Source organism: Stenella coeruleoalba (assembly GCF_951394435.1).
Source record: "Stenella coeruleoalba genome assembly, chromosome: 8".
NCBI lineage: Eukaryota > Metazoa > Chordata > Mammalia > Artiodactyla > Delphinidae > Stenella > Stenella coeruleoalba.
Genome location: NC_137154.1, coordinates 5,008,314 through 5,022,681, shown reverse-complemented (window position 1 = coordinate 5,022,681; position 14,368 = coordinate 5,008,314). Strand labels below are relative to the sequence as shown.

Here is a 14,368-nt window from a genome sequence, read left to right as displayed (position 1 = left end):
GGTCTTTATCCGGGAAGGGCTGCTGGCAGGGAAAGGTGTGGTCAAGTTTGTATCTTGAGGGGGCCCTGGCTGCAGGGTGGAAGACAGCTGGGTCGGAGCTGGCAGGTGGTGGAGGGGCCCCAGGCAGGACAGCAGGAAGGACTCTGGCCGGGGAGAGGCCCATGCACAGGAACTTGGGATGGTCAGTCGGCCTCAAGGATGAAGCCCAGGTCTCCAGCTCCCGTAAGCAGTGACGCCACTGGTTTTAGGAAGAGCCCTGAGGGCTGAGGCTGAGCTTGGCCTCGCGTGTTACGAATCTGTGGCCCATCATGGAGCCAAAATGACTGTGGATGGTTGGAATAGGACCGCTAAGGAGGGAGGGGGTGGGGTGGAGAGCACAACCGATTCTTGGGAGGAAAGGACTTGGAGTCCTGGCTGGGGCAGAGGGACAGGCAGGCCCCGTGACACTCCACACCCCCATTCCTTGGAGGTAGGAGTGCCAGGCAGAGGCCCCTGGTCACAGGCTAAGGATGAAAGCCAGCCCTGCGGGTTGCCCCTTGTCCTACCCCCCGGAGAGGAACAAGCCACCCAGTGTTCCATGGCTCACGGGCGTCTAAGGCTCTGTCTCTATCGGGTGAGACCCCACCAGCCAGGGTGTGGAGCCTGCCCTTGACAGGCGGCTGGGGTGATGCTGGCAGAGGAAAAGGGCACCCCCTAAATCCCCCCGATTCTCCACTCTGTGCAGAGCTGCCTGATCCGGGCAGCAGGTGGCCGCTCAGACTCAAGGACAACAGAGCTGCAGCCTGGCCTGGAGCTCCGGTCAGTGAGGTTGACACCTTCTCAGCCACAGTCAGCGCCAGCACCTGTGATCACACGGCAGATGGGCCCAGGTGGACGATGGGTCGGCTAGGGCAGGGAGAAACACAGGTGCACGGGCTGCTTGGAGCCTAGCTGTCAGGACACACAGCATAGCTGTTGGGGAGGGAAAGGGGTCTGCTGGGCCCCGTGAACCAACCAGTGAGAAAAGATGGGCTGGGGAAACCCGGGATGGAGCTAGAAAACGGGTGAGGACTGTTCCCATCCCTCCTCCCTACTCTCATAAGTTATTTCAAATGGTTTGGGAGTTCACTACCATCGTCTTTTATTATGCGCCATTTGAAATTCCTTTTGGAGGAGGCAGAATTTCAATAAGAGGAAGTGGACACGCAGGCCTGGCTCAGGAGATTTCTGTGATGGGGAAACTGGAGTCTCCAGGTAGAACGGTCTCCTCCTCAGGGTTCAGAGTAGTTGAGAAAGCAAGAGTCAACTCCCCACCTGGAATCGCTCCAGGCAGCATGCCCCTGGGGGCCGTGACAGACAGACAGTCTCCCCATCGCCCAGGTAAAGCGGCTGAGTCCACAACACGCCACACTTGCTCCGGGTCACACGGCTGGTGCCTGCATACCTGGCCTGGGAACGCAGCCTCACGTGCTGCCCGCCAGCTCTCTTGCCTCCCTCTGGCTGGTGAGCAGATGAAGCTAGAATGCCAAGTGCAGCCCCGGCGGCTGTAAAACAAAATAGTTAAGGAAAGAGCTGGACTCTGGCCCTCAGTGGGTAAGTTAGGTCTCCTCGGCCTCAGTGGCCCCGCCTTTAACATGGGGATCAGAGCCCTGATCTCCTGGGGCGGGGGTGAAGGCTGAATGAGTTTCGTGCATGAAACACAAGGACAGCGTGTGACACAGGACAAGCACAGTGTGGGCGCTGAGGGCTGCTGGGGACACGAGGCCTGGCACCGGGGCAATCGTACTGCTGAGGAGAGGGCCCTGGGCTCACTCGGGCCTAGCGCTCCCCTGGGTCCCGGGGTGACCTGGAGCGAGGTGCTAGCAATGACTCTCCCACGGCACCAGCTTATTGGGTTTCCACTCGGCCAGGGCCCACCATGAGCTGTGCGGGGTCACCTAGAGCCTGGTCTGGGCAGGTCCTGCCGACCTGGCCACGTTGTGTAGCTCAGGTGTGGTTTACATGTTGCATTCGGCTCTCGTGCCCAAACCAGGCTTCACGCGTCCGCCACTTCACAGTGCTGAAAAAGGAGGGTTAGAGGAAGGGGCCCCACCTCCACGCGGTGCCAGAGACCCTCAAAGGCTGGGGCTCCTCCCACCCAGGTTGGGGCAGGTTTGGGCCTAAGAGCGAAGCCCAGGAGAGCAGCACAGACACAGCAGATGGCCAGGGCCTCGTATTACATTCAACGTTTACAAGAACACACCCTGTCACATGCATCTCGAAAAGGCTCCCCGGCCACCATGGGCGGGGGGCGGGGGCGGGCAGGACGCAGCCCACACAAACGGGGAGACAGGGTCTGAGTGGAAAGGGTCATTGCTTTAATTCAGGTCGGGACCCACCCCGGGGCCGCCCACCCCACCCCAAGGCAGAATCACTGCCTGCTCGTGATCGTTACAAAAATAAATATGAAAAAAGCAGCAACTCTTTAGTGATCGTGGAATTAATCGGACAACGATTAAATGTGTTTAAGCGACTGGCACGTCTCCTAAATTGCACCAAAAGAATCTGGAAGCACTTGGTTTGGCCACAGAGGCAACACGGAAGGAGGGGAAGGGCCCAGCCCAGGCCCGGCCAAGCGCCCTCCCCTCACATCTCTGAGTCGGCGTACATGCCGTTGATGAGATAATCCACCTGCGTGTAGTCCTTCCTCTTGTAGCTCTCGTAGGCCTGCAGGGCAAACAGAACCAGGACTGTGATGAAGAGGGTGACCCCCAGCAGGAGCACTGCCAGGAGGAAACTTCTGTTCACCGGGGACTGGGCCAGGGGCTCGCTGGAGACCACCAGGTACCGGCCTTGGGTGCTGAGCTGACACGCGTCCGTGGCTGGCATCTTGGAGTCCCCTGAGCTCCCAGGGGTCGGCCCCACGGAAGCAGTGCCAGGCGCGGCTTCAGGCTCGCCCTGCTCCGGCGTCTGAGTGGTGCCTGGCCCCGCGGCCCCCGGCATGGATGTGACGGGGCTGGGCTGCGTCGGGGGGGCCGGGCTGGAGTGAGGGGCAGATGCTGGCGCTGTGCTGGCAGCCGGCTGGGGGGCCTTGGTCGTGGTCCCCACTGTCATGGATGCGGAAGCCGAAGAGGGGGAGGCGGGTTCTGGGGTTGTGTTGAGGAGGGTGGGCGCAGGCCTACTTGCCGCGTCAGCCGCAGTCCGGGCCGTCGGCGCCTGGACGGTGGGGCCCTGTGTGGACGCGTTAAGTGTTTGGGGACTCAGGGGCACCGTGGGGCTGGCTGTGGCATGGCCGGGGGTGTGCCCGGGACGACCGTGCGAGTCCAAGGGGCCGCTTACGCTTGCCAGGGCTGCAGCAGCTGTGGGAGCACCCGTGGCCGGCGTGGGTGTTGTGTGCGTCGCTGGCCCAGACAGTGTGCCGCTGCCAGGCGCCCGTGTGTGGGGTGAGGACGGGGTCCGCCGGTCAGACGCCGGGACAGGCGGCGTGGGCACCCCGGAGGTGGCTCCGTCAGGGGTCCCTTCTGCCGTCGCTGACGCGCCTGCCTCTGTCCTGTGCATTGTCCCTGCTGTGACCGCAGGAGAGGTGGGGTCGCCTCCCCAAGTCCCTCTGGTCAACGTGATGGGAGAAGGTGTCACCGAGCTCATTCTTGCAGACATTTCATTCAAGACTCTTGTAATGGTTTCCATGGATGAGTTTTGTTCTGAATTCTCCAGCGTCTTGTTGAGGACTGAGTACCCTTAGGGTCAGAAAAGGGAGGAAAAGATACGATCACCTTCAACCCTGTGCAGGTGGATCATTCAGAGACTGCCTTAATTTCCGGCCCGTGGGGCTGGCCGGGGAGGCTGTGTGGTGCCTTGCTTCTTAGCCCGGCAAACACGTTTCCCTCTCATCTCCTCCCTGCACACATCTGGCCGGCAGCCCATCACAGAGGCGCTCAGCACTTTGATTTAAAATCTCCTTTGTGCTCTCTGAACCCCAAGCCCATGAAAGGCTTCAGAGCTTCATTTTTTTTTTTTTTGCGGTACGCGGGCCTCTCACTGCTGTGGCCCCTCCCATTGCGGAGCACAGACTCTGGATGCCCAGGCTCAGCGGCCATGGCTCATGGGCCCAGCCGCTCCGCGGCACGTGAGATCCTCCCGGACCGGGGCACGAACCCGCGTCCCCTGTATCTGCAGGCGGACTCTCAACCACTGCGCCACCAGGGAAGCCCCCAGAGCTTCATTTTTTGATCCAGTTCTCAAAATATCATCATCTCTCACATTACAGGTGTGATTCGCCATTAAAAAAACCTATCCAACACACACCCAGGTTTACACAGCAGATAAACCGTTGCCCAGATATTCACACCATGCAAGAATTCTTGGCTTTATGATCGGATTCAAAGCAGGATTCCTGGAGAAGAACAGTGTCTGGCACAGAGGGGAAGCGCCACTAAATATGTGACGTGTGGATCGACAAACTCCCCAATAAAGATGAGGTTTATGGAAGGAATGACATTTTGCAAGGCCAAGTAAGTCACCCTCTCAAGGTTCAGAGGCCAGGTCCCATGTTGGCCCAACAGGCCTTTGCAGCCCAGCCCCCGGGAGCTGCGGGGCCCCTGCAGGCCCGTCCAGCAGTCACACGGCTTTCTCACTTACGTGGATGCAGGGCTGTCAGGTGGCTTTCAGATAAGGACCAAGAGGAAACCCAGATGAGCACGAGGGCTGTCCACATCTTGCAGGTGAGCTGGCAGCAAGGCTGGGCGGTGCCCGAGGCCCCCAGCCTGCCGTTCCTCAGGCTGCTGACAGTTCCCTGCTGCTTGGCCGAGGAACCTAAGGTTAGGAAGGGAGGCATCTGGTCAGTGACGCACGGGGCACAGGCCTGGCAACGCGCCGGCTGTGGAGTGCTCCGAGAGGTCCCAGGGTGCAAACCCAGCCAGATGTTTCCCCTGGGGCCTGGCATTCAGGAAGAGTGTCTCAGTCACGTGTTCAGGGATCCGCCCAGTGCCTGCTCTGACGGGTTTATAGCACTTCTTAACCCAGTCTCACTATGTGTCTTACTATCCCAGCTCAGAGTTCAGAGTATGAAAGAGCAGCAGAGAGGGGGGCCAAGACTTCCTCCTCAGCTTCTCTGTGGCCTCTGCAGGGCCCAGAGCACTTCTCTGCACCCGTGACAGCTGACCACATGGAAAGATTCCACTTAGCCAGCCAGCCACCACCCATCACCCATCCACTGCCCATCACCCACCCATCCATCCATTCACCCATCCATCACCCATCCACCCATCATCCACCCATCCACCATCCACCCATGACCCACCCACTGCCCATCACCCATCCACCCATCACTCATCCATTCATCCATCCACCCATCACCCACCCATCCATCCATCCACCCATCTATCACCCATCACCCACCCATCCATCCATCCACCCATCACCCACCCATCCATCCACCCATCACCCACCCATCCATCCATCCATACACCCATCCACCACCCATCATCCACCCACCCATCCATCCACCACCCATCACCCATCCACCAGCCATCACCCATCCATTCATCCATCCACCCATCACCCACCCATCCATCCACCCACCCATCCATTACCCATCCACCCATCACCCACCCATCACCCATCCACCTATCCACCACCCATCACCCATCCACCGCCCGTCTCCCATCCACCCATCACCCATCCACCACCCATCACCCATCCACCCATCCACCGCCCATCACCCATCCACCCATCCACCACCCATCACCCATCCACCCATCACCCATCCACTCATCACCCATCCACCACCCATCACCCATCCACCGCCCATCACCCATCCACCCATCCACCGCCCATCACCCATCCACCCATCACCCATCCACCGCCCATCACCCATCCACCGCCCATCACCCATCCCTTCGTCCAATACTCCCCGAGTGCCTGCTCATGCGCCAGACAGTACACTCAGGACAGAAAGATGAGAGCCGCACAGCCCCCTCCTCCAGGGAGCCTGCCTCCAACGGGAGACACAGAAGAGAGGTCAGTGCAGGCTGGTGCCAGTGTAGAGGGACTAAGTGTCGGGAAACAGGGAGGAGATGGCACCTGGGAGGCTGCGAAGGGTCAGGTGGAGGCTGGTCCTCTGTGCAGAGGCCCCAGAGGTGGGTGGGACGGGACAGGGTGCTGCAGGGCCCACGAGGCACGGAATTCAGCTGGTGGGGGGTGGAGGCGGGGGCCAGGGAAGGTACCCTGGCTAGTAACACCTGGGCCACGTTCTGAAAGACGGTTGGGGTCCACCTGGTGGGAAAGGGGTGGGGGGGCAAGTGGCAGGAGCAGCAGGTGATGACAGCAGGGCCAGAGGCCTGGGGACAGCGCAGTGAGACCTGGGCTTAAACAAGAGAGAGAGAGGCCACCACGGGGCAGTTTGGATTTTGGTGTGGGGGGAGGCGAGCCCGTGCAGGCCCGAGGCAGGGGTGTGACAAGCGAGGCGTTCTGGCAAGGGGCAGCTGGGGTGGCGATGCAGGGGGCAAGGCCTGTGAAGGCTGAGAGACTCAGTAAGGGCGTTCCACAGCAGGGGACAGAGGGTGGGCTAAGTGGACCTGGTCACAGAAGCCCTGGTCTCCGAGGGTTACGGTGCAACTGCAGAAACTTACAGAGACGCCACGGCAGCTGAGCCTCAACAGGATTGGCTTCCCGAGCACACAGCGGGGTCTCCCCACTCACCCCAGGTCTCTCCCACATGCTGGCAGGCTCAGGTCCCTCACCACAGGGGAACCGAGGGGGCAGGTGGCCTCAAGTGCCCCATCACTTCATGCCCTGCCGGTCCTGGGTGCGCCCTGATCCTGTTCTCAGCCCCACCCAACTGCCGGAGTCCCACGTGGCCGCCTGCGAGGCCCAGGTCCCCTCGGACAACAGCCCAGTCACGTGCAACGAGGGCTAGTCCTGAGACTCAAACTCGACGTGGGCACAGGGCAAGCAGAGCACAGTCTGCTGGGAGCCTGAGGGCTGGCGACTCCCGGGGGTGCCCCCACAATCAGTCCTGCCTGAAGATGTCCTAGGCCCTCGGCCTTTCCCCTGGCCCTCATGGCGAAGCCCTTGGGTTCCACAGAATGTCTTGGAAGGGAGCCTTCAGGTCACCCTGAACGAAACGTGCTGATGGACTCCTCGCCTTGGCACGGACGCTAACTGCTGCTCTCCACGGCCCTGCGGCCAGGCTGCCCTCCCGCGGAGCAGGGCAGGCTCACTGGCTTCCCAGCAGCCCCAAGGGTCACCTTCAAGCGTCCCCATCCTGGGCCTGCTCCATCTGCCATGCCACAGCTGCCAGAAAGATCTCTGTAACCCACAAAGCTGACGCTGCCTCCAGTGCTTAAGCCCCCTGCTCTCCCAGGATAACGCCTAAGCTCCTTAACACGGCGAGGCCGCCTTCAAAGGCTGCCCCACGGCCTCTCCCCTGCGAGCCCACCCTCGCCAGACACGTGAAATACCGGCAGTTCCTGGCCCAGCCCGGCCCCCTCGAGGAGCACTTCCAGCCCTGCTGGCGGCCACGCGAAAGCAGTCCCCGTGCGGCATAAAGGGGCATCTAGAGGTGGCTTTCTTTCTCCTGTGAGCAGCGGGGGCTCTTGCAAAGTGGCCCCACGACTGGAAAAACCCTTTCGAGCACAAACTCTGCTGGAAGGCTGGGCACTCCCCTCCCCCATGCTTCTAATCCCTTCGTGAGAGTCACTAACTTTAGTTTAGCTTCATGGCGCGCTCTCCCGCCAAAACTGTCCAGAAGAGCTCCTGGTGTCTTACAGGTTTAAAAAGGTTCCCCAGCCCTACAAACCACAGATTTGCATCTGTTTTCTCCAGAGCAAAAGGCATTCTTTGTTCTGACTGAAACAGAGGGGGTGGGGTGGGGAGAGAAGAAACAGACCAATGTCATGAGGGGGAAGGACTGAACCAGGGAGGCTTCAGGCACAGAGAGCGCCCACTCCCCCCACATTAGCTGAAGCAAATGCAGCTGGGCTCTCCGTCGATACGTGTATTTAAGCGACTCTCTCTTTGGCCAGTCACGTCCACTGAATGCATTACAAATGCCACCACTGAGCCCAACATGCTCCCCAAGTCTGAGCCCTGGATCGGACAGGGGCTTCCAGAATGCACCCCAGGCTTTCCACTGCCACCTCACTACAACCCTGCGGAGCAGAGTCAGGAAACTTTTTCCTATCGAGAGCTAGATAGCAGATATTTTAGACTTTTGTGGGCCATACGGTCTGTCTTAGCTACTCAAGTCTGCGAAAGCAGTCATGGACCATAGGTATGTGATGGGTGTGGCTGGGTCCCGATAAAACTTTATTTACAAAAACAGGCAGCGGGCACAGACGTGGCCCACAGGCCACAGTTTGCCACCCCCGCCTCTGGCGCTTCAGAGCTGATGCTCCAGCTAAGGCAGGAGGAACTGATTCAAGGGCCTGAATGGGTTTCCGCCTTCCCGTCCAGTCCCTCATCCTGGAACAGACACGGGCCGTCCCATTTTTGGTCCAGGGACAGACTCTAGTCGGTCTCCTCCCGGGGCCCCTTCTGCTAGGAGGCGCCCCCTCCGCACCCCGCATCAGTGAGATGCAGCACCCCTGCCCGTGCAGCGAGGGGCTCCCATAGTATCGTGGTCTCATGACACGAGGCCCAGAGAGAACCTCACAGAAACAGAAGACGGCCCAGAGGACCACACGGTTCCCATACCTGCCTGGGGACCCCCCACCAGGGCCACCCAAGAAGGCAGAAGCTCTGACGGCGAAATGCCACAGACCGGGCCTCCTGCACACTGGACGGCTTGGCCCTCTGAGGTTCGCTGTCTTTCCTTTGCCCACCCTGTCCCTGCAAAGCCCCTCGGGGCCCTTTTCGGGCTCACTGTCCTGTCACTGAGCAGGTGGCCCTGCCCGCAGGGCTTTGGACACTCACGAGAGGCAGCTGCTCGGGGCGTGTGCCCAGGCTGGGCCATCTTCCTCGGGGGGCTGAGGGCTTGACACTGTGCGCTTGTCGGGCGAGGTTTGGCTCTGCAGGAGGCGAGGACGGCTTTGAAGGGCACTCCCAGGCCATGGCACGCTTTGTGGCACACGTGGGATCCAGGCAGATGCTCCACTCTGGTAGAAGATGCATCTACGGTTTGAAAAAGAATAAACGCTCCTTAGGAAAAGCACAGGGGAAAAATCCAGTGAGGAGGGAGGCATTTTTCTAGTGTAAACTCAGGAGGAGATGAAAGAAACTCAGCACCTCCTAGAGTGGCAGATATGTGTAGGTGGTGATGCCTGAGAACCACACGGACGGGCCTGCTCTCTATCACACACGCCCATGTGCACACACAGCAACACACACGCATATGTGCATAGGTACACGTGCGTATGCATGCGGTCACACGCGCACACACGCACTCGTATCCATGTGCACATGGCAACACCTGCGTGCACGCTGCCATGTGTGTACATGTGCAATCATACACATGCACGTGTGCAGTTACACACATGAGGTGAGCGTGTGCATGGAGCATCTCTCTAAAGCTATCTCAGGAAACTCCACTGGTCGCTCAGGAGACCTCTGCTGGATGCCATCACTGTCTTCCCTCAGCCAGCGGGGCTGGTGATCACTCCCACAGAGACAGGAATTGGCCGCTGTGCGGAGTGAAGCACAGGCCCTCGTGCTGTCACTTCATCTCTCTGGTATGGTCCTGACTCCACTTTCCAACAGCGTATTCTAAATGTCAAGATTCCCACGTGGGGGCCTGTGCTAATCTGACTCACAACGGACAAAGCATTAACAAGACTCAGAATCATAGTCTCCCCTGAAAAGGCTTTAGTGAGCCTTAAATGAGGGTCTGGCCAGTTATCCTCATGATCTGGTGCAGAGTGACTGGGCAGATCAAGGTCTCAGAAAGAAGAGACCCCTGTGCAGGAAGGGAATAAGCAAGAAGGACTAAGTGTTGAGTAGGAGAGCAAGGCAGGTGGAAAGACAAGAGGTTAGGCTGGTGCTGGGAGTTCCCATTTTCAGGGGTCAGCCCCTCACAAGTTCTGCAGGGAAGGGGCAGCACCCCACTAGCCAGGCAACCCTGTATTAGAAAGGCACCCTCAGAATGTGGCTCTGGGTGCCTACTTCATGACCTTCTCCGGTCCTTGACTTTGTGCTACCTCTCAACATCTCCCATTTCCAATTTCTTATGTTCCCAACCTTGGCTTTACTTTTAACTTCCAAGAAACCGTTTGTTATATGCAGGGTGCTGTGTGCAAGTTACCTGATATCAGACTCCAAATTGCTTAATTCCTTTTTCTGGATTACAATTCTCCAAATTGCTTAATTCCTTTTTTCCTGGGCTCAACACAAGTGTTGCCCGCCACATTCCGTCACACTAGTAACTTATTTATCAGCGGCAACGTGGTCCCAGTCCCTACACCAAGCTGGAGAAACTATACATACCGAGGGACAGGAACTGCGGAAGCAAGTACAGGGCAAACCACAGATACCTGCCCTGACACGTCACCTGGCTGAACTTTGGTATCGCGACACAGACTTTTGGGTTTGTGTATACAGACATTGTCCTGTGGTCCAAAGGAAGTGTCTCTGTGGCAGATGGGAACCCAGAGCACTGGAGAGCGTCTTAACTACATCGCTTCCTTCCAGGTTTTTGGAATTTTTGGTATCAGGCTAAATGCTGATCAAGAGGCTAGTTTTTGCTGGCAGTCTGGGTAGATTTGACATTCCTTTGTCCATTAGGCAAGTCTGGCATATAAGCAGAACATCTGTATTGAAATTTTAGAGATGCTTCCTCCAGGGAGAAAAAACAACAACAACATTATTAAAGGCAGATTTCTAAGTAGATATTCATGTCTTATGGCAAACCATGGGTTCCTCATACTAGCCTAACAGCTAATTCCACACACTAACTAGCCACCCGGACTCACCTGGAGGAGGCGAGCAGGTAAATGCAAATGAACAACACCCTCCCAGGTAGAGCGGGCTTGGGGTAGGCCTGGGTCGCCTAAAGGGCCAACTCTTTCTTTGAGGGTAACTCTTCCTGGGGCCCAGCCTTGGCCGGGCAGGACCCTTTAGCTCCCCACCCATCCGGGAGTGTCCCAACTTCCCTCTCCTCCGCTCCCAAACTGGAGCGACCCGGGTCTCTTCTCTGGTTTGGGATCCCCTTAAGCCCTCCTCCTGTCTCCCGCCTCTTGGGCTCCCATCCATGCTCCTTCCGAGTCTGGGCCCCCAACTGACTCCTTCCGTTCTTTCCTCTCCTCCAATTCCTCACCTCCAGTCGTCACCAGCTTGCATTCTATGTCCCCATTCATCTTTTCTCTTGTCCCGCTCCTCTGCCTCTCGTGGCCCCATGCCCCCTCCTCTGCCTCTCGTGCTCCCATGCACCCCTCCTCCTGTCTCCACCTCCCTCTCTCAGCCCCAAGCCGGCTCAGGCAGCCTTGACAATAGCTCCACGGACAACAGCGAGGGCCCCTTACCCGGGCGTGGCAGGCCTGCGGCGGCCCGGAGGCCCTCGGGCGGCGGGGAAGCGGCCGCCGTCCGGCGTGCGGACGTGGCCGGCACCGGAGCAGCGCGACCGCAAGCCAAGCCTGCTCAGGGCAGCCGCCCCAGCTCTGGCCCCTCCCGGACCGCCCCGGAGGTGACGTCACGGGAGGGCGGGTCCTGGCGGGCGGGGCAGCGTCGGCCGAAGCCGGGAGCCGCCCAGCGGCTCCAGGCGCTGCAGGAGGCGAGCCGGAAGCGAGGGGCGTGGCTGTACCCAGGGCCCCGCCCACCGCGGAGGGGTCCGGCTACGTCTGGAGAGCGGCTGGAAGCGGCTATTTCGGGCAGGTCTCTGCCGGAAGTGGTGGTTCCTGGTGTTCGTCTCACAGTCTGTGGACACTGCCCTGTAGCGACCGAGGTACCGGGGCTGGGTGATCTCAGACCTACCCCGACGGCGTGACCCTGCCACATGCCCTCCCTCATCCCTCCGACTTTATCCAGCCGGGGGGCGGGGGGGCCTGCGCTGGGAGTAAGCCATAGTCGGGATGGCCGCTAGCGTGTTTTGAGTGCTTACTCGTGCCAAGACCTGGGCATGGTTGGGTGATTTAACTCTGCAATAGCACTGTGACGCGCTTCGCACCCGTTTTACAGATGCTGAAACTGAGGCTCACAGAATGTTTCTTAATTGTGAGATGTGAATAACAGTGGGGCAAAACGGAGTATAGAGGAAAGCGAATGGGACTTGACCTTCATTAGGTATAGGCTTTGGGGGCCTTCCCTGGTGGTCCAGTGGTTAAGAATCTGCCTTCCAATGCAGGGGAACTCGGGTTGGCAGGCTCTAGAGTCGGAGCGCCACAACTAGAGAGAAGACGGCGCGCTGCAACGAAGGATTCCTCATGCCACAAGGAAGATCCCGGATACCGCAACCTGACGCAGCCAAATAAATAAATAAATATTAAAAAAAAAAGAAAGCGTGTATTAAAAAGCAACAACAACAAAAAAGAAATAGGCTTTGAGGGGAGGGAGGGGGATGGACTGGGAGTTTGGGGTTGGTAGATGCAAACTATTACATTTAGAATGGATAAACAACAAGGTCCTACTGTAAGCACAGGGAACTATATCCAATCTCCTGGGATAAACCATAATGGAAAAGAATATTTTAAAAAGTATATATATTTATAACTGAGTCACTTCCCTGTACAGCAGAGATTGGCACGTTGTAAATCAACTATACTTCAATTTAAGATATCAATAAAAAAAGAAAAAAAAGAAACAGGCTTTGTAAGTTACTAGTTTTGTGACCGTATCCCAGTCTGTGTAAGACCTTATCAAGTTCCCCCAAATCCGAACCAAAGCCTGTCTGTGAAAGACAATCTCAATGGGAATAAACCAAAAGGCTTTATTTTCAGACAGTTTTATAACGTGTCTTGGGTTATCAATGGAAAAAAAAAAAGTTGCCTGCCCCATCGTAAACAAAGAAGGTTGTAGTCATCAAGCCATCACATTACAGCCCTCCAGTGGGGAGCCCTGAGGGAACTCAGGATAGAAACTGGGTCCACCTCCCAACCCCGAACCCCCTCCCACCCCTCCACCCCCTGCAATATAGCAGTCTGCTGCTGCAACCACCCCAGTGTGCCCTGAGGGGACTCGGTTGAGACAGCACAAGATACTGGCCCCAGATAGCTAAGGTGCATATCAACGGAATGATTTCAGTAAGCCTAGACTCTTGCATCGTCCCATATATAGAAAAGGGCTAAATTCCTTAACTTGAGATATCTGGTTTTCTTTAATTAACAGTAATCTTTTGATGTTCTGACTCCCTGGTCTTTGTTGCTAAAACTCCTAATGTATCCTGGCTCTTCCCTTACCTCTTCGGAGCAGCCTCTCAGAGTTATCTGAGATGCTGTGTCCCGGGCTTAAGTCCTCAGTTTTATCTGCCAAATAAAACATAATTCTCAACTTTTAGGTTGTGTGTTTTTTTATGTCAACAGGGTCCTGGGCTAAGAAACTAAACCAGACACAGAAAACCGCGGGTGTGCGAAGACAGGGTCAGATAGCCAGCTCTGAGCCCTGGGAGCACCTGAAACTCCATTTAAAACTGTCACCACCCAGTACCTCATGGTTTCCGGTTGTGTAGGTGAACTTACCCTGCAAAGACAGGTTTGCTGAGACGCAGGCCAGGTAGGAGGGTTTGTGAAGACAAGATCCTTTTTTTTTTTAAAAAAAATATTTATTTATTTGGCTGCTCCGGGTCTTAGGCACGCAGGATCTTTAGTTGTGTCATTCGGACTCCCAGTTGCGGCATGCAGAATCCAGTTCCCTCACCAGGGATTGAACCCTGGCCCCCCGCATTGGGAGTATGGAGTCTTAACCGCTGGACCACCAGGGACGTCCCAAGACAAGATCCTTTGCTTTAAGTTTCCCAAGTAGCTCAGGTCTAACATGAAAAATGCAGCACCTCTGTTCAATTCACAAGTGAAAATACACCTAAACAGCCAGTTGCAGTTCTGTGCTTGCCTTCCTTAAAGTCAGCCTCTGTGATCCTGTGTTTTTATTTCCTCTTTGGTAAAAATCGGAAAAATTTTTCCCGCTAGGGCTGAAATTACAAAGATAAGATGCAGCCCAGCTTCTCAAGGAGCTGATAGTCTAGAGCAGGGGTGTGCCGACCCTCTGCCTGCTTTTGTAGTAAAGCTTTATTGTAACACAGTTACGCCTCTGTTATGTATTATCTGGCTGCTTTTGCACTGCAAGGGCAGAGTTGAGTCGTTGCAGCAGAGACTGTGTGGCCCACAAAAACCTGAAATATTTACTGCCTGGTCCTCTAGAGAAAATGCTTGCAAGCCCCCAGTCTAGGGTGTTGCTAGAAAATGGATTTCAGAGAACCATGGAAATATCTGGCTGAGATGGTCCAGAATACCGGGAAACTCATTCTCTCATAGGAGAATCTGGCAACTTT

The 14,368-nt window shown here is 56.9% G+C and overlaps 1 protein-coding gene across 4 annotated transcripts; it reads right to left on the bottom strand.

Moving 5' to 3' along the window:
- Positions 1-1,080: 1,080 nt before the first annotated feature.
- LOC307190340 (uncharacterized protein C11orf24 homolog) lies at positions 1,081-11,554 on the bottom strand. 4 transcript variants are annotated; one of them, XM_079929500.1, is made up of 6 exons: positions 11,412-11,554; positions 8,872-9,069; positions 4,597-4,770; positions 3,298-3,695; positions 2,627-3,189; positions 1,081-1,523 (listed from the first exon to the last, which is right to left on the bottom strand). In XM_079929500.1, the coding sequence occupies exons 2-6, from the start codon at positions 8,909-8,911 to the stop codon at positions 1,196-1,198; spliced, it is 1,503 nt and encodes a 500-aa protein (XP_079785626.1). In that variant the 5' UTR covers positions 8,912-9,069; positions 11,412-11,554; the 3' UTR covers positions 1,081-1,195. The 4 variants fall into 4 exon arrangements, with proteins under 4 accessions (XP_079785626.1, XP_079785625.1, XP_079785628.1 ...); XM_079929499.1 differs by having other exon boundaries at positions 2,627-3,695; XM_079929502.1 differs by having other exon boundaries at positions 1,390-2,685.
- Between the last annotated feature and the right edge of the window lie 2,814 nt (positions 11,555-14,368).

Excerpts from the sequence above, each read along its gene's own strand:
- LOC307190340 (XM_079929499.1), bottom strand. The coding sequence starts at position 8,911 with ATGGCCCAGCCTGGGCACACGCCCCGAGCAGCTGCCTCTC. Across the intron at positions 4,771-8,871 it reads GCCCCGAGCAGCTGCCTCTC|GTTCCTCGGCCAAGCAGCAG; the intron begins GTGAGTGTCCAA and ends TCCTAACCTTAG. Across the intron at positions 3,696-4,596 it reads CCTGACAGCCCTGCATCCAC|GGTACTCAGTCCTCAACAAG; the intron begins GTAAGTGAGAAA and ends TCTGACCCTAAG.